Source organism: Aspergillus melleus (assembly GCF_016097325.1).
Source record: "Aspergillus melleus strain CBS 546.65 chromosome Unknown contig4, whole genome shotgun sequence".
NCBI lineage: Eukaryota > Fungi > Ascomycota > Eurotiomycetes > Eurotiales > Aspergillaceae > Aspergillus > Aspergillus melleus.
The window spans coordinates 236,637-264,303 of NW_025763373.1; the positions used below are offsets into that span (position 1 = coordinate 236,637).

A 27,667-nucleotide genomic window follows, 5' to 3' on the forward strand; every position below is an offset into this window, starting at 1 on the left:
GGTAATACTGCCAACTGGGTTCTATTGTTCATTTCTGGAATCCGAGGGTCCTGTCTGAATGATTGTATTTATATTGTTGGTTGATAAAAATTGATTAGCTCGCTTATTCTATAACCCTATGATATCTTCTTCTTTTGTTGCCTAATTGATAGTTACAATCAGATTTGCGTAGCAGCATATGCACATGCATATGCATCCTTCGTAACCGAAATCTCTCTACAGATGGATCAAGGATGCGCTTTTCTCAGCGCCTTCATACCCGAATACTCAATTAACCAAACTTTAACAGTCTAATAGAATCTTGATTAATTGATTATGCTTTTCTCACGATGTAAACGTATGTCTTGCTTGCACTAATAGAAGCAATCTAAGTGATGAGGACTTGAGATGTCCGAATCGGCCATGTTAACTGGGTGATTGATTGTAGGGAGAAAGAATGATATCGACAGGCTTCCAAGACACCTACCGATTTTATTACAGGAATCTCACGGTATATCTGAGTGACTTACAGAGTCCGGCAAACGGACATAGACTGCTTATTGCTCACGCTTCGCAAATGGAGGGTTCCAGTATGGGTATATTGGTAGCGATAATGTATAAATCCCCAGATCAAATATACTGAGACAATGGATGCAACCTCCACTCTTCACGCCCATATCCAGAACCAGCACCCACTTCGGGCTCTTCATCCTCGCTTACACCGCAGCCACCATGTGCTTTCCACCGTTTGGTCAGTATCATTCTGGCTGTCCTGAATGTGATACAACTAAAGATCTCTCCCCTTGCGAATGTGGAGCAGTCTTCTACTGCGGACCGTCACATAAAAAGCTACATCATAAAACACACAAAAGGTCCTGCTGCCAGAAGATCATTAAAGCACGCCAGCAATATGAGGCAGCAAAGAATGCCCTCCCTCCAAGCCAAGCGGAATGCCTTGACACAATGAACGTGTTAGAGATCGATCCCGTCCACCTGAAGGAGGGCAGAGACCAGGCGTTTGAGAAATGTCTGGAAGACAGACATGCACTGGCTCGGGCCTTGAGAGCCGCGCGTACCAGGCAGGCTCTTGAGGAAAGTGCAACCTATTTGAAGTGGAATACAATCCTTCGACCTGATACTTTGGACCTTGCTTGCCCCCGTGTGGTGGCTTCGTATCTCATTCGAACTAATCGGGATGATGAATGCCATGACTTTCTACGGCAGTATACGCTTGCCATTTGCAGAAGCAAAGGATGGCTCAGTGACGAAGAAATGACCAACGAGAGAAGTAGCGATTCGTGGAACGACACTGATTTGCTGCACAGCCCGTTCGTGCCAACTACCGTGCTCCTATTCGCAACCCTTATCAAATTGCGGATGCTCAGAGAACTGCAAATGTTCGATGAATTCGACGGCGCGGTGTCAGATTCGATTGGCCACAGACTTCCTCTCGAGCTACTGGAGCTTGTACGGTCGCATCTGCATGACAATCCGATTTTAGCGAACACGCGTACCTCACGACGGAGCAACTACAAAGACGGAATCTACCATGTCAAAGCTCAAATCGACAGGCTATGGTGGGAGGTCCGACAACGGTGTAAATACATCTGGCCATACCTGGTTGACCATCGCGTGATGCTGCGGCCCGAATGTTGTCGACATAATCATCGGATGGGGCATACTGGGTGCACCTTTTGTAATCTCCAGGATATTGCCAGGTTTAATATCGAGGACGCATGGAAGCAATCGCCCGGTGCCCTTGCTTACATTGCTGAAATGGCTTTCAAGCACGATGCGGCATGTTTGGTTAGTGACGACGATTTTATTGATCTTCGAGCAACTTTCTGATCTTCATGGAATATCGGCATAACCAGCTACTTAGAACGATATACAGGTGAATAAAACATAGTTCATTCATGAAGCTATACAGAGCGATAGCTTCCAAGTCATGGCTCCGTTCACGCTTTATTCGTTCTTTCTGTGTATGTTTGCCTTCTCTTGGCCTGCTTTGTCAACAGATTCGGTTCTTATATGATGCCATGGAAGACAATAACAAGGCTGCCTGGCCATGTATCATCTCTGGCCAACATCATTATTACTGCATGCGTTTGGGCTTGATGTGGCCGCCGGACGACGCCCCGATTAATCCCGGCAACTCACGTCATGTGCCTTGTATAGGTGATAGTTTCATGAGAGGCTTAGCTGACGACCCCAGGCGCCTTGGCTTGTATTGCTAGGTTCAGGCCCTCGTAACCGTGAAGAGAATTACTGGGTCAAATTGCCATGTTCTATTTGCCTTACTTGCATCAACTGTGGCTGCGCTGGTCTCGGGTCTGAGACTTGTGCTTTCTCGTGCATCTTAATTCTAGCCGTCGCAAAGGTTTGCTGGTTAATATAGCCGGTCCCAATAGCAAATTATATTTCTTCCTTACTACTTGTAATGTTGATATAATCGAATTGTTAAACGGTTCCTCATAGAGAATAGAAGTTGAGAGTGCGAACCCTATCCAAGAAGCTGAAATATCACTAGAGATCTTCTTTCGACGCATTCCAGTAGACATAGTGGAAAGATCCACGCAGCATGCAAATCTTTCGAATTTTCAAGGAGCCTCTGCGCGTGCGCGAATGAATGTCCAGGCGCAACTTCCTTTGCCCATGAAGATGTTACTTTTGGTCAACAACAAGGAACTACAAGAATCGTAGCTCGTTATTAGTACCTCTTGAATTCTATAACCTGGCTGAACGGTACGCGTTACCATTGCCACCTTTGCGTGTGCACCGGATGGATTATCGCGAGGTCCAAGAATGGCTTCGTGGTAAAGAGACTGGCGATCCATTCGCGTATGTCAACTTCTGGGGTGAAATACTGCTTTTCAAACTTAACGTGGAGATCCTGTTGATGGTAGTGTTCATGAAAACCGAATTACGAAGCGAGCTAAAAGTGCTACATGAAACAACACAGCGCGTTGTGCCTAAGGTTCCCTCGGAAATCCTTGATCAAGTACTTGAATATATTGTACTCACTCCTATCATTGGGAAGGATCGAAAGATGCTATACAGCAGAGATCAATCGGGCCAGATTCGAAGGTTGGAGCATCAGGTCACACTTCTTGTTAATATAATTCATCATAGAGATAGTAACACATGGCCCTTGGTCCCTCAAGAGGCGCGCAAGGAGAAGGAGCCTTATAGTTCTTGCCCATACCATAACCCAGCCGACGGTGAATGCTATTTGTGGCGTCCGTGTATCTTTCAGAACTTTTATCAAGTCAACAGGAGTGACTTTTAGAATTTTGCGGCGTTTTTCTCAGCTAAACAGAGTGTTTCAGTTCGTCGCGCATTCACAAAAGGAGGCTGTGTTTTTGTGCTGCCTTCTTTGATAAAAATAGAATAACTCGATGGGGGCAGAAAGTGGAGTCTCCCGAGGGCGGTAAACATCGCCCTGGTAAAATGCTGCCTAACGTCTTTGTTTATCCTCCCGCCTTTCATTCCAGGAAGGCAGGCAATATAAATAGTATTTCCCAACGGGACTCTCTCTATCTTGGAGCCTTTGTACCATCGGTGGCCTCTAGATTTATCCTATCTTTCTTCATACGACACAACCATACCCACCATGCCCTCTGACGCCACAGTGATCGACGGATGCGGTCTGTGCAATCGACTCGCTAGTCCCTATGTATGCGAAACCTGCCAGCTTGTCTCCTACTGTAGCGAAGAGCATATGCAGGAGCATAAGCATGCACATCAAAGGGTCTGCTGCCGAATAGACGACATCCGTCGGGAGGCCGAGCGATACCAGCTTCGCGATGAAGATGGGAATGTCATACGTCCTCAAGATTTGGACACAACAGAAGACGAGGGCTGGCGGTATCGCTCGGAAAATCTCGAATACACCACAAGTCACATGCTATTGATCCAGGAGATCGAGCAGTTGAGCACTCGGCCAGCACTGAAAGCACGATTGGAGCTTATGTTGAAGACCGGTCACTTGTATCGTAATGATGCTGAAAATGCGATGGACATACTATGTCTGCACTTTCGGCTGGGTCGGCATGCGGAGTTTTACAATCTCGTGAAGACCCATACCACAAAGTCTCCTGCATCCGTCTTGTCCACCTTTGGGACCGGATACACGTTCCAGGATTGGCTGAAAACAATCGATGAGACGCCAGATCTATTCGAGGATGTCCAATGGCTGATATCCTCTGACTACCATGTCGACATTGTGCTATTGGTAATGCTACTCAAGCTTGACATGCTCTTTGATTTGGTAGCGGCAGAGACAGCCACCGATACAGTCGGATCCAGAGTTCCCCGCGAGATCCTTGACCACATCGTCTCATTTGCTGTCACTACGTCGGCCGTTGCGGACAGCCCCAAGTTTCTCTCCCTTGACCATACTGAGCAGATCAGGATCCTCCGCGATCAGATCCAGGAACTGTATACCGCAATTTCGAGAAGGAAATTCAACGTATGGGATTCCGTGATCAAGTACAAAAAGTCCGGCTGGGGCGATAGTTGTCCAGAACACATCGACTTTCCCAGTGGCTGCCAGTCCACATTCAGATGTGGCCCTCATTACGCGTTGGACTTCTGGCATGAAAGGCCATGGGCTCTGAAGTACATCTCGAAACTTGCCCCCAATACATATGTCTGCGGTGATGAGATTCTTCCAGGAGCATAGGTAAACGGAACGTGTTTTCATTTCATTACAACTCCCAATTCTTCCACTCACTCCAATTATTCCAGCAAGTACCCCAGCAAATTAGGTTTTCCAGATCATTGTCATTTCATAATTACCTTTCTCTCTTCAGTGTAGATTCTGTAGCTTTCTCGGCGTGTAGAATCTCGTGTTGGAAGCAGCACGTGCTTTCAGAGCATCTGCATCAACTACACCAATGTCCGTCGATACGCCCTCCAAAGTATAACAATCAGCAAAGTAAACATGATAAACGGGACAAATAGCCTTGGGGAGTCCAGATCATGATACCATCGATCATGTCTTGTTACGAGATTTGATCAACGGGAAACGTCCGAGATTTCTCTCGCAATTGGTGGAAATTCCCATATTATTCCCAGGCCGCCATTATAAATACATACAGAGATTGCCACTCCTGCGATACGCGTCTGCTGCTCAGGGATGAACTCAAACAAGATGGTCTATCGATATTCGGCTTGGACACTTGAATCAGGCTGCTACATATGCAGCAGTACACAGGACTTACAATTCTGTCCGTCGTGTAAGGTGACCGGGTATTGCCCAAAACATAAAAGCGGACACCATGAAGGCCACAGTGCCGCATACTGTCAGTTAATGGCCAAGTCGCGCATAGAAAAAGAAAATAACATGAAGGTGCTTCAGGACCTGCTTGGACCAGATGTTTGCCCGTTGGAAGCGAGTACCTGGAGATTCAACATTTCTCCCGATCCCACAACGTGTTATTGGGATGCGTTTGAAACTTACACAATCCTATTGCAAGGCGTTTTTACTCGAGAGGCGCGTGAAGAGGAGGCCAACCATCTCATGATCTGGGCCAAACACAAGATAATATGGACTCATGTCAAGCTGCCGGAAATGTTAATCCGACTAAACAGGGATTGGGATGCATGGGCTCTCATCAGAGACTGGAACCTTGATCAGGTACGCCGCGCGGGGAAATACAACTCTGAAATGTTCTTTACCTGCGCGGAAATCGGTCCGTTAGACGAGCTCCACTCACTTTTCGAATTCCACGCGCGCCAGCACACCGTTTTGGCGACATTGATCAAAATCAAAATACTCCTGGATCTACAGGCTGTTGACGAAGCGCGATTTGCAGTGGGCTGCAAGCTGCCGCAGGAGCTCCTGGCCATCATTTTATCGTATGTTCCTTCCACGGACATCATAGCCAAGGACCAAGACCTGGCTTATCACGGCCATTGGCTCAAAATTCGCCTCTTGCAACAACAGATCAGATACTTGTTCAGGAGGACACTGGAGGAATGCGGTGACACCTGGGATTACATTCTCCACGGCTGCTTTCCTGAAGCCCCAACCTGCAAATGTATAGAGGACAGATTGATTCCTGGAGAGAAGTGCATTTGGGACGACGAGGCAGACGCGTACTTTCTTCGTGTACCATGGTTGGAAGCCCCCGGAGCATTGGACTACTTGGAAAGACTGATTAATGCTCCACGGATCCTCCCATCAAACTACGTCTCCGTGAGCCAGCTAGGAAAACGACGTCCTGAACATATGTCATAAACCATCGAAAATACAATTAGATTCTATCAATGCTCAATCTTCTCCATCAACATTTCCACTGCATTCCTATTCCCTAAAGCATATCCCTTCACAAACCTTTCCCCAAAGTCCCGCACGCAATTATCGTAGGTTGTCTCCGGCTTTTTCTCACATAGCCCACACATCAGCTTCTTGACCCCGTCCTGGAACCCATCCGCCGGTAATTCCTGCACCACGGCATTGTATTCTTCCTTAGAGATCAAACCCCCAGGGAATTGCGGGCCCTTGAAATCCGCAAAGATGCCCATATTACAGATCGCGACCTCGGGCTCCTTATGATGCCCAATGCTTGGCGTCGTGTGTAGCGCGATACTATCCCAGATGAGTTGACGCCTTCGAGCGTCGAAGTTGGGGGCTTCTCGGTCAAGGAAGTCTCGCGCGGCGTTGGCGCTGTCGACTTCGAAACGCTTGTCTGGCGTGGCGAAGGGGCTGGTGGTACAGTCCCACGCGAGATCGTGTAGGAGGGCAGAGACGGCATGGACTTCGGCGTCGATAGCGGAGAAAGCCGGGATTTTGGATGCGATGATGACGCCGAATATCCAGGACCGGTAGGTATGGTTGAATGAAAAGGTGTCGTTATGATGACGGGTGTACTCCATAGCTTTTTGGACCAGCGGGGTGTCGATGAGAGTGACACCGGCGAAGGTACGGGTGGGATAGGCTGGGGTAGACATTGTGAGATGTACTTTTGGGAACTAAACAGAGTAAAAAGGCTTCTTCGATGGGAGAAGAAAGGTCTATGACTTGTATGACCGCGGGTGAATCTCGACTCTTATATTGCGAATGCCGTCCACACCCGCTCTATGGCACGACCGTTGTATTGGATATCAGTAGTGGAGCATGTTCACGAATTGCTATCCCAATTTCCTAATTCATAAAAGCCACAAGCATCAGAATGTACTACTCCTGGAGCACACCTAGTGCCAATACGACCAATTGGCCAATGACCTTGCATCGGGCGTTGCACTAATCACTCCGACGGCCCGATATGCTAAAGCAGGTTAGTGCTGTCTAAGCTTGAATCTAGGCATCGAGTGATTCAGAGTAAGCTCAAGAGTAAGGCTGTACTCCGTATTCAGCATCATCCTGCATCTTCACGGATTCTATCAAGCTAGGGCTAACAATGTCACGACCCTGTCGCACGTGCCGGTCCCGCAAGAAAGCTGTACGCATCTTCTGCATCTCCGTTCCTGACAACTATTAACTAAATCTTCCAGTGTGACAAAACCCACCCTCACTGTAAAACATGCCAGCTCGCCGGCCGCAAATGTCTAGGCTACGATAACGAACGCAATCAAGTCTTCATAAATCTAGATTCGAGCAACCTAAAGGCCCCGATGAAGCCACTCATCAGCAAGGCCATCTCCACCAGCAAACGCCAAAATATAGCCTTCCCAACCATTCAATCAGACCCGATATTTTCTCTGTCACTAAGCACACTGGACCTGTCAGCGGGAGAATTCCGCTCTCATTTCATCACGCTATGGGGCAACTTCCACTCGCTGTACGCACGCACCCCGGATGTCTGGTCCTCAGGAATCTCCTCGGTGGGGCTTCAAAACCGAGCGCTGGATTTAGCGCTCATTGCGCTAGCGACGATGCGATTAGCACTGTCTCCTGAGCATAAGGAGAACAGCTATCAAGTGTTTGGCCTGAGTGCGTATAATGCTAGTATCCAAATCTTCAGACGATTGTTGCAAGACGCACCTCCAACAGCAAAGTCAAGGCCCGTGCTGGTTGTGATCTCCCTTGTATTCACGCTCTTCGAGGCCGTGCAGCAACGGCCTACTCAAATCTATGACTCTGGATGGGCCGGCCACTTGAAAGGCGCATTGACGTTAATGGAGAGACAAGGTCCCGGGGCGTTTCGGACTGGAGCTTTGCATGAGGCGTTTAGGAAGTTGAGGGAGATGGCGGTATTCCCCCTTCTCTATCTTTCGAGGGATAACAGACCTAACTAACGATGTCAGATCCTCTACCTTCTCTCGACAAGCCAAAGCTCTTTCCTCTCACACGCAGAATGGATGACAATTCCTTGGGAAAAGATCAAAAAGACCCATCGTGACCAATTATACGACATCGCAGCGAAACTCACATCCATCTACTGTCGCCTTTCATCAACGGCAGCATGCCAGCTTCTCCTCGAGGACGAGAAATTTAATCTAACATGGCGCTGTCAACAACTCCACGAAGAACTCAGGAACTGGCGAACAACGTGGCTGAGATGCGAACATCCCGAGTTTCTCATCTCCACACCCAGTCAGAAACAGGAAACTACTTCATACTGCTCCTCTAGAGAGAGACACTCCGCTTATACCTCCGACCCAAAATCTTTCCCAACAAACGAGTTCTCGTATCTCGTATCCGAGTGGACAGCGTTGGTTCTGCTCATAAATAACATGCTCGCCCGTCTATCTGGTTCTTCATCGCCACACACGTTTGTGGGTGACTCCATCAGTCAATCTCCAGAATCCCTAACCACCTTGACCTGCACCTCCATATCTTCTATATCCATTTTGACATCAACAACCCACTCCACCAAAACACTACCTTCCGTTTGCTGTGAAACCTTCCGCCTACAGGGATACCTCCGCTCGGTCCTCAAATTGCCATGTTTCGGCTACTCGTCGTCTACATTCGATGAAGCAGGGATAACCGAAGGACGGTGTCGCTCGTTACTGCCGAACTGGGTCCTTTCGAATGTGTATTTAGACGGGGAAGAGGCTTGGGCGGAAAAGGATGGGAATTGGGAAAGTGATCATGGGGCTGATCGGAGTGACGCAGGTTGGTGGAGTGGATTGAGTGATCGGTTGAACTTTGGGGTTTTTTGATCTTCTGCCCTAGGGCTTGGAACTTGTAGAGTGGGGATCTACGGATGGAATCAGACTTCGAGGCCGAGGGATGCATTTGACGGCGTAATTATTCCTTATCACTGACGTTTTTACCTATTTTTCTGCAGCATTCCAAATGGACGAAGCCAACAAACAACAAACCGAAAATGCATTATCGTATCATATTCTATCTGAAAATATTAAACTTCATTACCAACTTGGCGCATTACCACAATTCTTCCCAGCTTAGATAGGCTCATCTCTCGGCTCAATAAGAACCTCGTTAACAGATACATGTTCAGGCTGGCGCAAAGCATAAACAATCGAGCGCGCAACATCCTCCGGATCCAGGATCTTCGCACCCGAGGGCTCCCCGAACTTCTTAACCGCCTCTTCATCCGTCGACATGCCCAGAAGGTCTGTGGCGGTGTTACCCGGCTGGATGCTCGTCACACGGAGACCGGTGCCTGCCGTCTCAAGACGCAGGGACTGCAGTGTAGCTTCGACGAAGAATTTACTAGCCGAGTAGACACCCAAGCCGGGGAAGACCTTGCGGCCGGCGTCGGAAGAGATAGCGACGATGTGACCGGCGCCGCGAGAAAGCATGCCGGGAATGGTAGAAGACAAGCAGTGCAAAAGACCTTTGCAGTTGACATCGACGGTGCGCTCCCATTCATCGGTCTGGGAGTTGGCCATCATGGTGAAGTACATGACGCCAGCACAGGAGACTAGGATGTCGACGGGGCCAAGCTCCTCGGCGGCGTCCTTGAGCAGGGACTCGACGTCGGTTCGCTTCGTGACGTCCGTCTTGCGGATGATGACCTTGCCGCCGCCAGAAACAAATTTGGCACGGACAGCCTCCAGCGCGTCGAGGCGACGGGCGGCCAACGCGACATGGCAGCCTTCTTTAACGAGGGCGGTGGCAACCGCGGCGCCGATTCCGGACGAAGCGCCGGTGACAACGGCCACACGACCGCTGAGGGGTCCCTTAATAGCTCCGGGGGATTTAGCAAGGCTACCATGGCGGATCGGCGCGTGAGGCAACCATCCTCTAGCGAACCAGTGACGAGTGTAGGTCTCTAGCAACGCGCGGTCCACCTTGGGACGTTCCACCACCGCGCGGAAGGGTCGGGTCGCGGAGTTGTCAAGCACGACAATGCCCTGGAGGAAATCAACGGTCGGCATACCACTGCGAAGAATATCGACCGTAAAGCCACCGTCGCCACCCTTCACGCTGGAGCGGTTCTTCGTCCACATGGCCACCCAATCGTCCCACCCGAGGCGCTCAGTCGGGTAACCGAGTTCGTTGAGCGCGTCAAATACCGATCGCGTATCGACCGGATCAGGATCGCCAAGGTGGAAAATTGTTTGCTCTGCGTGAGTTTGCGTGGATAAGTGGATGATGGCCTTGCTGACGAAATCGACCGGCGTCATCTCGGCGCGCCAGCCATCCACGTCGGGAGCATAGCCAAGTTTGATGGACTCGACAATCAGCGCAGACAACAGATCCCAGGCGTTGGCGGCACCCGTTCGACTGTGGCCGCTGATGGTACCCGCACGATGGATCTTGACCGGAAGCCCGCGACGACCGGCCTCGAGAACCAGCTGCTCGGCCACCCACTTAGTTTGTCCGTAGCCATCCAACAGCTTGTCGGGCACGTCCTTCACATCCAGCGTCGCGTCCTCGGGCCATCCCTTTGCATTGGACGGAGGCAGCACTCCGTTCGTCGAGACATACTGCACCGTGGCGCCGCCCTTGGAAGCTAGACGTAGGATCTCTCGGGTTCCTCCAACGTTGGGGCCACGCAGCGCAGCATAGGGATAAACCAGGTTGACGGTGGCGGCAGCGTGCACGATAACCTGGACACGGCCAGCCAGTTCATCGAACGCCTCCTGCGACAGTCCAAAGCGCGTTCGAGAAAGATTCCCGGGCATGATCTCCACTCGCTCCATCATCGCGTCGTTCCAGAGTCCCAGGTCCAGCAGGTTTCTTCGAACCCGAGCAACACCGCCGGGCTGATCGTCGTCAGCGGGTTCGTTAAATCGCACCATACAGATGATGTGAGCGGAGGTGTTTTCAATCAGGTCATTGAGAAGGAAGGCACCCAGGAAACCGGTGACACCCGTAAGAAGAACGGTTTCGGCCTTGTCCACGGAGCAAATAGTGGCGTTCAACGGGCGGATATCCTCGTCGAGAGTAGCATCTGCGCGCAGGACAGCCGGCAGGTCTGCCTGGACTGCTTCGGTATGTCCGTCGCGGATGGCACGCACGGTCTCCAAATGGCCCTTCAGCGTGGAGTTCTCCGCAAGACGAGCGATGGGCACGCGGAAACCGAAATGACGAGATAGTCGGGACGACAAATCCGCCAGCGACAGAGAATGCCCACCCAGATCAAAGAAGTTATCTTCGGCCTTCAGCAGGTTCTTGGAAGTTTTCAAGGCGGCCGCCCAGATCGCGGCGACTTGGTCAATGTTGACCGGGTCCTTGTCTTTGTGACCATTGCCGTTGACATGGTCGCTGCGTGGAGAGGGAAGACGCGAGAGATCAACCTTGCCAGTGACGTCGTGGGTCGGCAGATCCTTCAGCTGAACCCACAACGCTGGGATCATGTAGTGCGCCAGGAACGGGGCCAGAGTGCGGCGCGCCGCGGGACTGTGGCCAGACTCGTTGATCTCCACCGCGGGCCGACCGGCAGGATCCTCCGTGTCGGGCACGATGTACGCCACCAACTGTCGCTCCAGTCCCTCCCCGTGGGCAATCACGGCACAATGGCGAACCGCGAGGTTCTTGACGATTTCGCTTTCCACCTTGGCCGGCACAACCGAGTATCCGCGCAATTTGATCATGGCACCGACGCGACCGGTGATCTCGAGGTATCCCGAGGGGAGCATGCGGGCCAGGTCGCCGGTCTTGTAGAGCCGTGAGTCTGATAGGGAATCAAAGGGATTGGGAGTGAAGGCCTTAGCCGTCGTCTCCGGGAGGTTCAAATATCCCCGAGCCAGCAGGGGACCGGCCACAAAGAGCTCGCCGCTCACACCAACGTCCACTTTTTGTCCGCTCTCGTCGAGAATATGGGTGTTTTTGCGGTCGAGCGGCGGGCCCACGGGGCAGTACAGGGATTCCTCGTCGAACATTTCCCGAATGTCTCCGCAGGCAATCTCATGTGTCTCGCAGGCACTGTAGCAATTGAGCAGTCGCGTGTTGGGCAGCGATTGGATGGCGCGACGGGCTAGATCTGTTGTGACCACCTCGCCATTGAACCACAACGTGCGTAGGTCAGGCAGGCGCTCTCGGATGTGCGGATGACGGGACAGAACGGTCGCCAATAGGGTAGGGGTCATGAGGGTTTCCGTGATCTTTTTCGAAGCCAGCAGATCGACGAGCGCGGCCGGATCGTAGCTGGCTTCGTCCGGCACGGCCACGACGGTCGCACCCCGCAAGAGCGGGCGCAGGATCTCCCAGATGAAGAAGACATTACAGGCGACCCGATCGCCCGGTTGAAGATCTTGTACTCCGAATCTCAGGTTATATGAAAGCACGGCGGCCTTGTGGGGGTTGGCGATGCCTTTGGGTTTGCCGGTAGTTCCAGACGAGTAGGAGACGAAAGCCAGTCGGTCCAAATCATCGTCGGCCGGTAGGGGAGGCGCTTCTTGGGTGTGTCCATTGCTATCGGTCGGCGGTTCGTCCAGCACGATCAGCGGAGCGTTGCTTTGGATCTTGCCGACCTCCGCACGGTAGGTGATCACGACGGAGGGGTTGCCATCGGCAATGACCTCAGTAAGAAGATCTGGGGGATAAGCCAGCTCGAGCACGAGGAATGCCCCACCGGCACGGAGAGCGGCCAAGCACGCAATCACGTAGTGAGCAGTTCGCGGCAACAGCACGCCCACCAACCGGTCTCTACCAACTCCGTAAGCCCGCAGGCGACGAGCCAAAGCCTCGACCTCGCGATCTAGCTCGGCATATGTGTAGACTGTGGAATTGTCTTCTAGAGCGACGGCATCGGGGGTGGCAATTGCTTGTCGCGAGAACAGCGCCGACAGATCTTTGGTGGTGTCGATTATCGACATTGTCTGGTTACACGGAGAGAACAATGCTGTCGTGTCAAAAGGGAGGGGAGGAGGAGGATCGCAATCGGCTTGGGAACTCCCAAATTAAGGTAGGTGCGAAAGGGATTCGAGGTCTACTCCGGTGTACAGCTGTGCTAGAGACAAGAAACGAGTGAATCGTTAGAAACAAAGATAATAATCCCTCGCCAGCGGTGAATAATGAACGACAACAGCAAGGCAGGGGAAAAGAAAAAGGTAAAATAGACTCACCGACTGCCACGACACGAGATTCTTGACTGGAGCCCAAGCAAACGGCATGACGGCGCTGGCAGACAGACCAGACCACCTATTGACAGACCCATTCTTGCCTACAGTGTACAATAGTGAAATGTGGTTCCAGAAAGACCCAGAACTTGGAAGAGCAGCTCCGTCCATTGTCCTCCGTCGACAGTGGGGTGAAACTGGAGAGGCGAGAGAGATTGGACCCGGCTTGAGTCTAGTATCGGCCTCAACCAGCGGTCGGCAGGGGCAGCGTTGCTGAATTGGGTTATCTTATCCCACCCATTCTTGTCCAATGAATCCGGACTCAGTCAGCAACCGGCCGAGATGTCGCAACGCGTGGCCAGTGAAAGCGTGGCTCGCGGACTGGTCGCATTCAATATCGAACCCTGCCCCGGTATCTCCACAGCGCGGTGGAGTTCGGACTCGCTTTTTGTTGGGGGCGGATTCTTCCGACCTTCTGGCGACACTTGACATGTGAAAGTCCTGTCTTCGCTTCTCCTCTGCTCCGTCTCCTTACTGGACTGCGTTAGACAGCCCAGTTAGCCAGAGAAACGGGTGCAAAAAGGTGAAAGCGACCGGGAGAAACATCGGGTGTCTGCGGCTCACCGAAGGCCGCTTGGGCTCTTAGCCTGAAAGTCGGAGGAAATTGACTTTCGCCCTGAGAAGGCACAATCACAACATTGGTCGGCTCGTCGAATCGTCAGCCGCCACCGGTGCTTGGCTCGGTGCAGGTCAGGCCAGGATCGTGGAATCTGGAATGCCGCCTTGCTGCTTCCGTTCGCTTTCAAGTTTTCTCCCTCCGGGCGCGGAGGCGGTCGGGGCACGTGATTTGTGTGTCTGCCTCAGGCCGTACCCTACCTGACTCATGCGGATGCCTCAGGCACTATTATTCTGCTCGAGTGTTGACTCTCAGTCTGGAACATGGTAGTTGTTACTTTCTACTTTTATTCTTAGAGAATAGTACATCATACGTATGATGCTTTTGTACCCATTACATCTCCCAAGTCTCTGTATGGCGTGTCCTTGTTTAAGCGGGAAAACTATATATAACCTTCGGGTAGTAAACACAAACAAAAAAGCTGGAAAGAGAGGGAGGGAGCGTGAGAGTTGTTGGCGTTTGAATATTTAAGGCAACCTGCCAAGTATTTCTCCCTTTGCTTACCTCTCCTTGGGCACCTGTTAAATAGTTAACACCGGGGAAACCTTGTTTCTGCCTGTACCAACCAATCAACCAGCCAATTCTTGAGTATCGATCAAGAAAGCATCCTTTCGTTGCTACATTTTCATTATCTTTGCTCACTACGGTGTAAGCGGCCCCTATGATTGCTCTAAGAGAGAGATACACGAAGATAGCAAAATCGAGAAAGCCAGAAGAAAGGGCGAAAGACATTGGTAGACATGAGCAGAGACCAATATCACAGACAGAAACAAAGAGATCCCAGCAAAGAGCACGAGAGAATAACCTCTACTTGGCAAAATAGTGGTAATGCACCGGCCTAGAGTACCATTCTTGATCGGAACGAGCCGAACTTCCTGGTCTTTGTTAAATAGAAAGCAATGCCAACAGTAAAGTTGATTCAATAACATGGAACAAGGATGAGTGGTGGTTCGTAGTTGGATAATTTAATCTATACGTAGCACCGAGTACCTACCAGCTAGGGTCTGTCCTTCCGCCTTGTGACAGCTCATCTGGCGGTGAGGAAAACGGACCGGGCTTGAGATAGCCTAAGCAGGTGGAATTATGTTCGATATAGCAAGAAAAACATTCAAATTGTATGTATAGCGTGGGCTAGATGGTGATTTGACCAATGGCTCGGGAATGCGCACTATCGGGCAAGGAGAAAGTAGGGAGCCTGAGGACTCTACGCACTATGGACTACACAATAGGGGATATAAGTTGGGCTTGCAGTTACACAAATGATGCTCATGAGACCGAGCAAATATCACAAAGGAAGCTGAAAACGGGAACAAGGGACCAGGGCGCTTGAAAGTGATACAGACAGGACTATGCGCCTGAAATACAGTTTTGAATAAAAGATACAAAGATCTGGGACCGCATATCCGCGGCCTTTTACCTTTCAAAGTAGCTAGTGGATCAGATATATAATATCAATTCAGTAGCAAGCCTGTGTATACTACTAAGTATACATATAGTAGTAAGCGCACGCATTAGTTAGCCTACATTTAGAATATGCCCACATAAAGTAGTCAGCGCACGCATACCAGTACATACACGTATAGTAATCAGGCGCACACATCGTAGTAGGTGCATGCATAGTAACAAGTAGAAAAAAATAAAAAAGAGAGAGGTAAGATAGCAGAACTACCTAGGGTCTAATACCAAAAGACCTAATTAGGATGCAGAAAGTGAACGGACTCTACTGCAATTGTCAAGATGATTATATAATGAGGCAGAAACAGCACTATCCTCCCTGTAATGCATGATCCAACGAGGCCGAAGTAAGGGACGGATTGGTGATTTGTTGCGTCGTAATTAAGGACTCTTGGCCCATCGAGTCTACAGCGTTCCTTGGGCTTTATTTTATGTCGGGGTGGACTTGTATACTCTAGGTAATAATGAGCCTTCATTGGCTGATGGAAACTGCCTAGGATACAACAAACCTCTAATAAGAACTGTCTTAGCCCCGAGGATGAGTGCATAATCACGATTTCTCAAAAACCAGAGCAGCGAGATTTAGAAACCGATGCATCTAATATTCTTCGCCCTCTTGGGGCTTGCTTGTCTCCCTACTGCATATTGTGCTCCTGAATATTGCCCACTCTTGGGTCCGGTGTTTCCTGCTCCAAAGAATATCTCACAAGACCCGGCATTCCGCGCCGCGACAAAGAATATCAGCGAAGCACTGAGCGATTGCATTAATGGCGATACATCCACGAAGGCGTTCCTCAATCCAGATTCTACCTCCGTGGCTTTGCAGATTTTCTCTGCCGATAGGCCCGCGCCTTTATTCGGATCATATTACACTGCTAGCTCTGCCCGCAATGCCAGCCTGGGAGTCAACAAGGTCGATGGAAATACAGTTTTCCGGATAGGCAGTATATCCAAACTCTGGACCATGTTACTTCTTCTGATAGAGAAGGGTGACATAATCTTCGATGAGCCTGTGATCAAGTACGTCCCAGAGCTGGAGGATGCGATCAATGATATGCACAATGCCACCCAGGAGCTGAACACCGTGGACCATGTGCGCTGGGGAGAGGTTACCATTGGGGAGCTGGCTAGCCACCTAGCTGGAATCTCTAGGCAGTGTGAGCTTCGCACATCAGCGCGACAGTGGCTATTTACTGACTTTATGATAGATGGCGTCGGCGACTATGCCCTGCAGCTCAAGGACCCCGAGGCTGCCGGACTGCCCAAGCTTACCAAGGAAGAACTACCTCCGTGCGGTGCCACAGCTGCCTGTGATAGGGCTGGTACGTGGTGAAACATCGTATAGATTATGGACTGATACTAAATGTGCCCAGACTTCTTCAACGGCCTGCTCAAGCAACGTCCGGTTGTGGCGACCGGAGCGACACCCATCTACTCTAACGCAGCGTTCCGGATTTTGGGCTACGCATTGGAGAAGATGACCAACACCAGCTATGAGGATCTTCTTACGAGACATCTGATCAAGCCTTTGAAACTAACACACTCGAGCTACAGTGCACCAGATGCCAAGTATGGAATCATCCCGGGAGACGCAGCGACCAGCTCCTGGGGTGTCAACATTGGCGAAGAGACTCCGTAAGTTCAAATGCCCTATCTTGGACACGGTTGATTCACGAACCAGCAGCGCCGGAGGCGTATATGCCTCACCAAACGACCTCTCCGCCGTCGGTCGCGCCATTCTCAACAACACTCTGCTTCCTCCCGCCATCACTAGACGCTGGTTAAAGCCCGTCTCTCATACCTCCTCCCTAGCCCTCGCCATCGGTTCACCCTGGGAGATTTTCTCCTTCCCCAACGCTCGCGTCGTGGACCTCTATACGAAGGCCGGCGATATCGGTGCCTACTCCTCCATGATTGCCCTCTCCCCAGACCACGGCGTCGGCTTCAACATCCTAGCCGCAGGCGAAAAGACCCACGAAGTAGTCTCCTACCTATCCGACTACGTCGCAACCTCCATCCTGCCGACCCTCGACCAAATCGCCCAACGCGCTGCAGACCAGCGCTTCAGCGGAACCTACGTCGCCAGAGACACGAACTCCACAATAACAATAAGCACAGACGACGGTCCAGGACTGAAAGTCACGAACTGGACGAAAGGAGACATCCGAATATTTGAGGCTTTGAGCAAATTCTACGGAGACGAGAGTCCCGCCGACCTCGAGGTGCGGTTGTATCCTACCGGTCTGGAGACGGACTCACGGATCTCGTTCCGTGCTGTTGTTCAGGACACGGGCAAGCATTTACCTGGCATCGGACCGTTCACGAGCTCGTGCTTCACGTGGGTGACTGTGGATGGGATGCAGTATAATGGAGTTGGAATGGACGAGTTTGTATTCGATGTTGATGAGAAGGGAAGGGCTGTTAGGGTGTCACCGAGGGCATGGCAGTATGTGCTTGAGCGGGCATATGTATAGGGAAGTTTCATATGTTTCTTTTCGTTTTCAAAATTCAAATCTCCAAGTGAAGCAAACAAAGGTCTCCAGAAACACGTAGAGCGGCGAGAAAATCTCCCATTCGGGATACATTGCAAAATTGTGGTGCAATGAGAAATGAGGTTACGGAAGTAAGGCTCACGATGATGCGAAATAGTTTCGTCATCAATACCTAATCGACATATGAGCCATACAAGTACATGCCTTTCGAGAAAATTCCGAACCTTACATTCCAGCTATTTTCGAATCTTCCCAAACATCTGACAGAAGGACAGGCAACGCACCCTGGCTAACAACAATGTTCTTCAGGAAGAAGCAAGGGCAGAAGGAGACAAAAACAAAGATACCCGACCGAAATTCAGGCGAAAGCCAACGCAAGACAGATTATGAAGCAGCTCTCGAACGGTGCGAGGATCGTTGGAGGCATCGGGAATCCAACGATGTGGCTGCCAGCGAGTGGCTTATCTCGTTCCGGAACACAAGAGCAAAAGGGTGGGCGATTCTCCAGCGAGAAAACCGCCTAAAGAGATATTTGTCCGAAGCAAACAATTCCTCCAGTACGGAAGAGGGACCCAGTCTCCCGACCTACGATGAAGCACTTCGGCCGTCGACGGCGGGCGCTGAACCTCATGTGTTGGACGCCACACGGAGAGCTGAGATTCAAAAAGCGATCACCAAAGTTCGCCAGGAGTACAAGGATTGTATTACCAGTCTCTACGAGTTGGAACTTAGCACTCCCGATTGTCGCGAGGTGGACATCGCTCTTCTCAACACTAAATATGGTGATGACGGTCGTTGCTATTACTGGATGCTCGACCGAGAGAGATGTTCTGATGAGGGGGGTTGCTGTCGTCGAGGCTGTGGGTGTTGTGAGAAGCTTTTGCTAAAGTATTCATACTTCCCAGGAAAGTCACATGTGAAGAAGAAGGTGAAAATCTACGGGCACTGTACGAATGAGTGCGAGTGTTGTATTCGAAACGGATGGCGTGCGAGCGATTACCCGCCTCTCTCATTCGAGGTCTGAAGTTACAGGGGAGGCACCGACAAGATATTGCTGCAATTAACTCGGCGTCGCTGATAGAGACAGTTCAACCTTTTTATTGCTACTAATGAGATGGCTTTTGAGTGAGATAAACTGTGTACGTAAATAGCTAAAAGAGGCTTGTTACAAGCAGGCCACACCGCAGGCGAAGCGTAACCCCCAAGGAGTTAGGACTGGAATCTATCATAATTAATTCTATTTGCTTTTCGGAAATTCAAACGGTGGCTAACTAGAGCTTGCCGCCTGTCAACAAATGACTGATGATCGCCGGCGACATTCTGTTGTTTCAACAGGCTCCATGCAAGCCCGGATCTCCCGATCAATGGCGTCCTCCTGGCCACCGCTACCCCAGCGTCCGTGATGTGATCGGTGCGAACTCGACTCTTGTGGCGTGTAGGACAATGGACTATCGTTCGAACAAGCCCCCTTGGCTATCTGAATCAGTCGTCCCAGTATCGCGTATTCGAGTTTGAACTTGACGCTATAAGCCACCGGTTTAAACATAACCTGAAGAGCGTAGTATCCGGCATATTCGATTCCGACAACGGCGACATCGAGGATGAGGATGGCGATATTGGTGATAAGAAGTTGGGCAAGGATTTTATGGTGGTGGCTTTCGGGACGAATTCGTAAGGTCTTTGCCGTTTCCCAGACATATGTCCCCGAGATGATCACTTCCTGGACACAGAACCAGACAAGCTGAATTCTCTCCATGACGTTGTAGCCTTTGGCGAATGGCTCTTGCGTGATAGATCCGTACATGAGGACAACGGTCGGTGTGTGTAAGATGATAGCGTCGATGATGATCATAGCAAGAATCGCCTTAAGAACTTTCTGCGTTTGGAGGACAAGACTGAGGCGCGACCACAGGACGAGCGAGTGTCCCGTTACCATCACGCACCAGCTTAGAAGGATCAAAGTCACCGAGACATAAGGTGAGATGCCGAGAGGAAAGATGTAGAATATGTAGCCAAGACAGTGTGGGATGAGGCTGGCCGACGAGATCAACAAACTCCAAAAATAACAACCACGGTATCTCTTGAAGGTGCTGAAACAGAGGACGATGAGCTCGAGCGAATTGCACCAAGCTATGGCGGCGAAGACTGAAATCACGTATTTCTGCACATCATCACCAACGTCGCCGTCTTCCCAGATGGCCTCGGTGGTGCCGCCTTCATGGGGGAACCGCATGGGGAGATCATCTTCCCGGGCAATTTGAACGTTGCGCTATGCTGGGACTGTTTGGAGAATCTCCGGGGCATTTGAAGATTTCAACCTGAAGAATTGACGAGGGGCGTCGGCGCAGTAGACTTCGCGAGGAAAGTTAGCAAGGGATAAGCCGTGGATACGGATGCGGCGCCGAGGCGAGCATTCCGTGGAACGGACCCAAATGTCACAATCACATAGGTGGAACGCGATGTCAATGACGCATTGTCGCATCCAGGCTTGCCATCTAGACCATGGTGGAGAAAGTGCCTTTTCGTAGCTATCCACAGTTCCATCAGGTGCACTTTCTATACTTTCTGTCCTATTGGTTCATTAGCCCGACGAGAAAATCATATGTCGTGATGGCTGGAGGTATTCCTAGGTTTAATCCGAGCTCATAAATGCCTCGGACACAGTTACAAATCTGATCTCATTGGTTAGGCTTGACGTTTGGCAGAATGTAGCCCGAAAATTTGGTGGTAGCAAAATGGCTGTCATGGCCACCACATGGCCGTTTTCTCTTTCTACGCCTTGAACATAAGAAAATGTCTTGCTGAGTGGTAATCATGTCATGCCATGTTCAACGACAGCCGCTTGGGTAAGATTGGAATCAATGGGAAAAGAAAGAAAAAGGAAAGAAAATAAGATTGGTCTTTCACGATTGACCTTGAAGACAACCATGTCGTGCCCTCCGCTTTAGGAAGTTACGAGGAGGTCCTTCCAACAACCTTCGCAAATTTCATTCACCATCTCTCCTTGGTCCCACCATTCACTTATCCATCATCATCCACCACTATATTCATCATCATCCACCACTATATTCATCATCATCCACCACTATATTCATTGACCCGTTTGAACTTGAACCATAACTAAATGCCTGCTCTTTCTACCACCGTCACAACGGTGGTCACACCGTCGGGCCTTGACTCGTCGACCTCAACGACGCCTACCCTCCCTCTGACAGCGACCATCATGGTCCTCAACGTGATAGCGTCGGTCGAACCGTTGACTATGAATGGTACAACACATCGCCGAGGCAAATCCCCGGCACAAGGACTGGGAATTCGTCAGGCGTCCTCTCGATTCATTCACCCTTGAGAATGGGTTGGCAAGACACCTTGGCATTGTCTTTGAGCCATTGCGAGAGCCCCTATGGATATACCGCACGAGGTTTATCGGTGATGATACCTTCAGACGTGTTGAAGATATTACTTCAAATGGTGTTGCATGGACTTGACTATCTCCACTCTGAATGTTGTGTCATTCACACTGGTATGTCTCTAGTTTCTAATTGAATAACAAAAAGCACTCGAACTCATTGGCCCTAGACCTGAAACCAGACAATATCTTGATCAAAGTCGAGGATCAATCTATCTTGGAGGAGTCGGCCAGAGATGAGCGGGAGCATTCTCTACCACAGAAGGATTGCTCAGATGGTCGCACAATTTACCTTTCGCGGAACGACTTTGGCATCTCTGACAAGACTACGGGGATAATCCAGCTGACTGACTTCGATTTATCTGTGCGCGGGCCCTGCCAGCGGATTTGCATCGAGTGCTACGGCGACTATTCTGGCGACGAGACAATGTAAGAAAGCCCCAAGGTTCCATTTGAAAGGCTCCACAGCTAATAGGTTGTAGGTGGTATCTAATTGCATCCATGGCTGGCCCTCTCCTTATGGGTGATGTTATGGCCGTTCTAGCTGAATGCCAGAATCGGCAAGAATACGGCCTAGACCGCTGGGCTGGAGTGCGCCAATATACGGGCCGGGTGCGCAGATGGACAGCAAGTGACTGGGATACCAGTGACTGGGGAACTATTGATACCTTGCCCAACGATGTATCAATTAAAGTTGCGGTCGTGATTCCCTGGTGCGGAGAGGAAGGTACAGCATTTTCTCTTCGGCGCATCGACGGCACAGGAGACTTTCTACATGAGATGATCTTGCATAAGATGATAACGGAATATGGCGATGAATATCGGTGGGATCACTGGCATCATGGCGGCAAGCCAGGGAGACCTGTGTGTAAGAGAGGAAATTATAACGCAAACCTGTTGGCTGTACGGGATTATCAAGACGAATATCTTTCGAATTACCGCCATATATTCCGCCTGCTGTCAGATGTAAAACAATGACCTCATTCTTAACCTGGCTTCCGTAAAGAGGACGGGGGGATATGGTTGACTGGTTCGCTGAGATATTGTTTTCGTACAAGCTCTAGAGGCAAGCCTTCAAGCTGTCTCTCCCCCAAGCAACTCGGCATACGTGTACATAGTTCTCGTACTCTATCCCACCATGCTCCCGGTTTTCATTCTTGCAGTATCAATAACGGAAGTTCTAGATCAGGAGCCGCGATGGCCTACAGCAGCTATATACGGGAATGAGGAATTATGCGTGCCCTAAGACACACTCTAAACTGACGAGGATGGGGTATTTTTCTATTGGCTAACTGTAGACTTGTGGTTGACCATCAGGAAGATGGTGCGAATAGAGCCAAAAACAAATAGGAAATTGAAACTTTTCGCCTTCTGACCTGCTAGAACTAGCATAGGGCTTCTTGCTGTGTGGAATCGATCCCTCTATCCAGGAGCAATCTGCACATGGTTATGTACTAGAACGGTCCGAGAAAGCCAATGCTAATGTTAGACAGGCGTATGCCCGAGAGAACAGGGGTTTTCTAGATATCACCGGCAGTCAGAAACTATAGTCCCATTACTGTCGCGCACAATCGAAGAGGAGAGGTTCGATGATGACTGTATCAGCCCGTAGTTGTGAAAGTCGAGTAACAGAGGGCTAGCGCATAGATAGCTTGATCATAGTTCGGGTGGAAGAATACCCTCATACGGAGACATACTGTTAACAACGCTGAAGTATACGAGGCTCTTCCGGTCCTGTCAATCAAATGACGGAGCACGCCATTGGAGGCGCTTTGACTGTCCACGCCATTAGTAACTCATCTTGGGGCTATCAATGCAAAGGATCCGATTCAAATAAAAATCTGGGTTGAAAAGGGAAACACTGACGTCGATCAAGTTGCTCACTATCAGACCGGCGCAGTGAAATCCGCCCCCAATGCAATCTTAGGTTTCAAGCTCGTCGGGCCGTTCGAATACCTAATCCGTACTCCATACTCCACAAGAAGGATCGCTTGATAGAAAACCTGGTTGGAACTAAGCTTTTTGTGTGAGGCTCACCGCCAAGTCCCTCGTAAGGCAGCCTTATATGCCAAGGCTCAGTTGATCCCCAGCTAATCATCTGTGGGAATGAGGTTCCGGGTGCCGCTAGTCCAAAGGAATGCCCCAAATGGGCTCGGATGACGCTAAATGGGCACTAAAATTTACGAGACTGGGTCATACAGTGGATTGCACATCAGCAAGGCTGTGCCCAGTCATTGTTGTTCTCATAGTAATTGTTTGGTTCTTGTGTCATCCACCACAAGCCAGTTCCAACGCCAGGAGGATTTAGTATAGGTCGTTAGATCAAATTAACCTCTTGCTAGAGCTAAGGCTACTGGAAAATGTTGCTGTCTATCCCAAAAACACAAGGCTTATACAAAAAATCAAAATTAACGAGGTGGCCGCAAACGACATATAAAAAGCTGCTCGAAGTGCATACGTTGACAATGCATCAGCTTCTTTCATCCCAATTCATCCTTCCACTATGAAAGCCTTTCAATTTCTTTACACCGTGGGCGGTTTGTCCCTCGTCGGGGCTCGCACATTGCCCTTGAGGGTTCGATCGTCCGACGCCACGTCCAAAGTCACGGCCACTGAGTTCGGCAGTGTCTTCGATACCCCGGTGACCATTGGGGATCAAACCTTTCAGATGCTGATCGATACCGGCAGCAGTGACACCTATGTCATGCGTGATGGTTTCACGTGTATCAACCCGGAGACCAACTTAACCATCCCACGAACCGAGTGTCTCTATGCCAACCATACATACCATGAATCCAGCACTTACCGTGAGGTCCCTGGCGAGATGTTCGGGATTCAATACGGAGCGGGTATTGCCAGTGGTGTGATGGCATACGAAGATGTTACAATCAACGGCCTCACCGTGAAGGGCCAGAAAGTGGCCATTGCCAACGTGTCTCATCCCATGGGCGACGGGGTTAACAGCGGATTGCTCGGTCTTGCATATCCATCAATCACCTCAGCCCACCCAGAGGACAAGAATGACAACGGAACATTCTACTATAATCGCCTCCCTTACGACCCTGTCATGTTCAGCGCATGGAAGCAGGGCCTGACCGACTCGTACTTCAGCATCGCCCTGGCACGAACCCCACGGAATACCACCGTTGGGTTCGGTGGCTACCTGACCATCGGCGGACTCCCACCCGTCAAGCACAGCTCCCAGTTTGCCGTTGCGCCCGTCGAGATCATCGACGTCGTCCCGCTCGAATTCACCTCTGGCAAGCGGATCCGATCCTACTGGGCCACAACGTTCGGCGCAACCTTCTACGGCAGCTCCGGCAGCAGCCTGGAAAGCAACACGACCAGCTTCCAGGGGTTCTTTGACATCGGCAACCAACTTTCATTCCTGCCGAAAGAAGTCGCAGACGGTGTGAACTCGCATTTCTCGCCCCCGGCTGTCTTCGATGCCGAATTGAAGGCGTACCGCGTCAACTGCACTGCGAAGCCGCCTAACTTCGGCCTGAAGATCGGAAACCAAACCTTCTTTCACGAGCCGGAAGACCTCATCTACCAGACTGGTGATGGCTGTGTCTCTGCTATCTCAAGCTCCCAGAACGTTGCCGTCCAGGGGATCACGATCCAGATCATCGGCGCCTCCTTCTTGAAAAGCATCCTGTCTGTCTATGACTTTGGCAAGAACGAGATGCGATTTGCCAAGCTGTATGATGTTTCCAAGCCGGACGGTAATGGTACTGTGCCTTCGCTGCCGCCTTCTGCGTCCGGCTTTCCTTCGTCGTCCCCTTCTCCGTCCACTTCTACTCCTCCGCTGAGTAACGGCGGCTCGCTGGTGACCTCCAACGGTTTGCTTTCTCTGCTCGCTGTCCTCGGGTCTGCGTTCGTTGGAGGATTTTAGGAACGGAACAGCCTAGGGGTTCTTGTATACTATTTACTTCAATTCTCCCTGTCTGGCGCCACTGCGGCTATATAGACGGTCATGAGCAGAGTGGCTCTAATTTATAGATCAGATTTGAGTAATGAAGATTGATCATGAGGCAATCCAACTTCTATTCGTTGTGTGACAAGAGTTGTGGCAACCAGCATTTGTAAGGTGTGGTCGAAGAGCGACAGATACACCCTGCCAGAATTGAAGCCTGAGGCATCAGCACGTTGGCGCTCTCGACCAGTTCGAGAAGGCGCGACCGTCGGCGTGGTTGTACATCAGTGGAAACCCTTTCAGCAGTCCCGCTCCACGTAAAACGATCGAAATCGTATAAAACTATTATGGGGTGGTTACCAGCGGCTAGTAAGCAATATCTCCAGCTCTGATAGCATTCGAGGATGTTTTGGAGTTGCAGGAATTAATTTAAAATCTTCGGTACCTGCACGTAACACAGCAACGCGCCCGGTCGGGAACTGAGTGGTCGGCTAGTTCGTCGCAGCCTCAGGCCGCAAGTGGATCATCGAGGCGTCTTCTGCCACCGAGAGCTCCTTGAACTCGCTGATTCTGAGAGGACAGTCCTCTCCAGTTCTCACTCAACATATGCCTGATAATCATGAACTAAGAATGGATTCTGATCAAAACATACATAGAGAGCGAAGAAGACATTCTATAGACTGATCCAACCAGCAAACCAGTTTTCTTTTGCCTTCTGGAGAATTATTTCTATAGTCCTTTACCAGGAAACCAGGATTAGGATTGAACAATGCGACACTGATATGTGGGCATGTTAACCCCCCAGGAAAAGCCGCTGGTGGTCTCTATAGATGTTGCCAAGACCAAGACACCCATCACCCAATGACATCGTCAGGCTTGCCGCCCATATCGTGGTCATCGTGACCTACCCTGGCATCACTCCATCTGTTTCTCTTCTCCACCTATCCCAATCTATCTGCACTTTGGTGATACCATACAAATGCCAAAGAACATACTTGTCACAGGTGCGACCGGTCAGCAAGGCGCATCCCTAATCGCAGCCTTGCGACCAAGCGAAGACGCCAACGCCACTTCGGAGTATCACGTCCTCGCGCTGACGCGGAGCAAATCCACCTCTTCAGCCGACCGTTTGTCCCAAGAAAAGCATGTCACCGTAGTTGAGGGTGACTTGAATAATCGCACCTCCGCAATCCGTGTCTTTGAGGACGCAAAGAACAGGGAGGGGGGCAGCATCTGGGGTGTGTTTATGGTACTCGCCTTTCCGGGACTGGGGAAGAATGCAGATGGGGAAGAGGCACAGGGGAAGGTACCGATTCTCTCTTCTGATTTTATCGTTTCTAGCCCTTGGCTGTTCCTGGAATACACATTCGTTCATTGACTAATACTTCACAGTTGCTGGCGGACATTGCTCTGGAATACGGCGTCTCGGCATTTGTTCACTCCTCTGCCCTGCGTTCGGGCCCAAAGTATGATGACGAGTTGAAGCTGTCAGGAAAAGCAAAGGTCAGTATAGAGAGACATGTAAAGGAAATCGGACTGCCTTGGGTGTAAGTGCGCAAACCCTTTACCCCGCGCACAGCCAAAAAGCTAACCTCTCAATGAAATATAGGATCGTGAAGCCCGGATTCTTCATGGAGAACTTCTCAGGAGCGCTAGGTGCTCTCGCCGTGAACCTAATGCAGATTGGTCTCAGGCCCGAGACACGTCTTGATCTAGTCGTGAGCATCGAGCTAGCAGTACCTCAACGCAAAATCGCCATTGCTAACAGTTCGAAGGCTGCAGATGACATAGGGCGTGTTGTTGCGGCTGTCTTCAAGGTGAACTGGCCAGCTTTGCATTGTCCGAGCCCATGCTGACCACACCATCTATACATATAGAACTTTTCCAAATGCTCATCCCGTGAGCTGATCATCATTTCCGAATCCTTAACAGCCAGCCAAATAGCAGAGCAATATCGTCACACCGCAGGACTCATTGGCTTTTATGTTTCGCCATATCTTGCATGGTTGGTGTTGAAAGTCAATGCTGATACGCAGAAGCTGTAAGTCACCAAGGTATCCGATCTGTGCATTCAAGTATGAAGATATCTGACTATCTGTAGTGTACAAACCATTAAAGACACGCATGATCGATCGGTCAATGGGGACTATCCCGAGCGCGAGGCAGAGATGCGAATAGCAACGGATGTGTATGCCCCACGAACTACGTTCCAAGAATGGGTCAGCAAGACAAACTCAAAGACCAAGGAGGGTTGGAACAGGTTAAGTCTCTGGGGTCTGCTTACAGGGGGGTCTTGACCTACCTGGCCACCC

The 27,667-nt window shown here is 50.5% G+C and overlaps 10 protein-coding genes across 10 annotated transcripts; 7 read left to right on the forward strand and 3 right to left on the reverse strand.

Annotated features, from left to right (window-relative positions):
* Nucleotides 1-942: 942 nt before the first annotated feature.
* On the forward strand, nucleotides 943-1,827 carry LDX57_007013 (uncharacterized protein; the record flags this gene model as incomplete). The annotated part of the gene is made up of 1 exon (XM_046088735.1): nucleotides 943-1,827. One exon carries the CDS (start codon nucleotides 943-945, stop codon nucleotides 1,825-1,827), a length of 885 nt encoding a protein of 294 aa, XP_045944705.1.
* Nucleotides 1,828-3,476: 1,649 nt separating this feature from the next.
* On the forward strand, nucleotides 3,477-4,759 carry LDX57_007014 (uncharacterized protein). The gene has a single exon (XM_046088736.1). It carries the CDS (start codon nucleotides 3,593-3,595, stop codon nucleotides 4,661-4,663), a length of 1,071 nt encoding a protein of 356 aa, XP_045944706.1. The 5' UTR covers nucleotides 3,477-3,592; the 3' UTR covers nucleotides 4,664-4,759.
* Nucleotides 4,760-5,326: 567 nt separating this feature from the next.
* On the forward strand, nucleotides 5,327-6,223 carry LDX57_007015 (uncharacterized protein; the record flags this gene model as incomplete). The annotated part of the gene is made up of 1 exon (XM_046088737.1): nucleotides 5,327-6,223. One exon carries the CDS (start codon nucleotides 5,327-5,329, stop codon nucleotides 6,221-6,223), a length of 897 nt encoding a protein of 298 aa, XP_045944707.1.
* A 26-nt stretch (nucleotides 6,224-6,249) lies between these two features.
* Nucleotides 6,250-6,936, reverse strand: LDX57_007016 (uncharacterized protein; the record flags this gene model as incomplete). The annotated part of the gene is made up of 1 exon (XM_046088738.1): nucleotides 6,250-6,936. The coding sequence occupies one exon, from the start codon at nucleotides 6,934-6,936 to the stop codon at nucleotides 6,250-6,252; it is 687 nt and encodes a 228-aa protein (XP_045944708.1).
* A 663-nt stretch (nucleotides 6,937-7,599) lies between these two features.
* Nucleotides 7,600-8,223, forward strand: LDX57_007017 (uncharacterized protein; the record flags this gene model as incomplete). The annotated part of the gene is made up of 1 exon (XM_046088739.1): nucleotides 7,600-8,223. The coding sequence occupies one exon, from the start codon at nucleotides 7,600-7,602 to the stop codon at nucleotides 8,221-8,223; it is 624 nt and encodes a 207-aa protein (XP_045944709.1).
* Nucleotides 8,224-9,339: 1,116 nt separating this feature from the next.
* Nucleotides 9,340-13,164, reverse strand: LDX57_007018 (non-ribosomal peptide synthetase; the record flags this gene model as incomplete). Its single annotated transcript, XM_046088740.1, has 1 exon — nucleotides 9,340-13,164. The coding sequence occupies one exon, from the start codon at nucleotides 13,162-13,164 to the stop codon at nucleotides 9,340-9,342; it is 3,825 nt and encodes a 1,274-aa protein (XP_045944710.1).
* Nucleotides 13,165-16,130: 2,966 nt separating this feature from the next.
* LDX57_007019 (serine hydrolase domain-containing protein) lies at nucleotides 16,131-18,012 on the forward strand (the record flags this gene model as incomplete). The annotated part of the gene is made up of 4 exons (XM_046088741.1): nucleotides 16,131-16,695; nucleotides 16,747-16,860; nucleotides 16,912-17,173; nucleotides 17,220-18,012. 4 exons carry the CDS (start codon nucleotides 16,131-16,133, stop codon nucleotides 18,010-18,012), a joined length of 1,734 nt encoding a protein of 577 aa, XP_045944711.1.
* Nucleotides 18,013-19,318: 1,306 nt separating this feature from the next.
* On the reverse strand, nucleotides 19,319-20,263 carry LDX57_007020 (uncharacterized protein; the record flags this gene model as incomplete). Its single annotated transcript, XM_046088742.1, has 1 exon — nucleotides 19,319-20,263. One exon carries the CDS (start codon nucleotides 20,261-20,263, stop codon nucleotides 19,319-19,321), a length of 945 nt encoding a protein of 314 aa, XP_045944712.1.
* A 3,679-nt stretch (nucleotides 20,264-23,942) lies between these two features.
* LDX57_007021 (uncharacterized protein) lies at nucleotides 23,943-25,334 on the forward strand (the record flags this gene model as incomplete). The annotated part of the gene is made up of 1 exon (XM_046088743.1): nucleotides 23,943-25,334. The coding sequence occupies one exon, from the start codon at nucleotides 23,943-23,945 to the stop codon at nucleotides 25,332-25,334; it is 1,392 nt and encodes a 463-aa protein (XP_045944713.1).
* A 1,000-nt stretch (nucleotides 25,335-26,334) lies between these two features.
* Nucleotides 26,335-27,652, forward strand: LDX57_007022 (uncharacterized protein; the record flags this gene model as incomplete). The annotated part of the gene is made up of 6 exons (XM_046088744.1): nucleotides 26,335-26,661; nucleotides 26,748-26,902; nucleotides 26,965-27,073; nucleotides 27,131-27,172; nucleotides 27,233-27,396; nucleotides 27,457-27,652. The coding sequence occupies 6 exons, from the start codon at nucleotides 26,335-26,337 to the stop codon at nucleotides 27,650-27,652; spliced, it is 993 nt and encodes a 330-aa protein (XP_045944714.1).
* Between the last annotated feature and the right edge of the window lie 15 nt (nucleotides 27,653-27,667).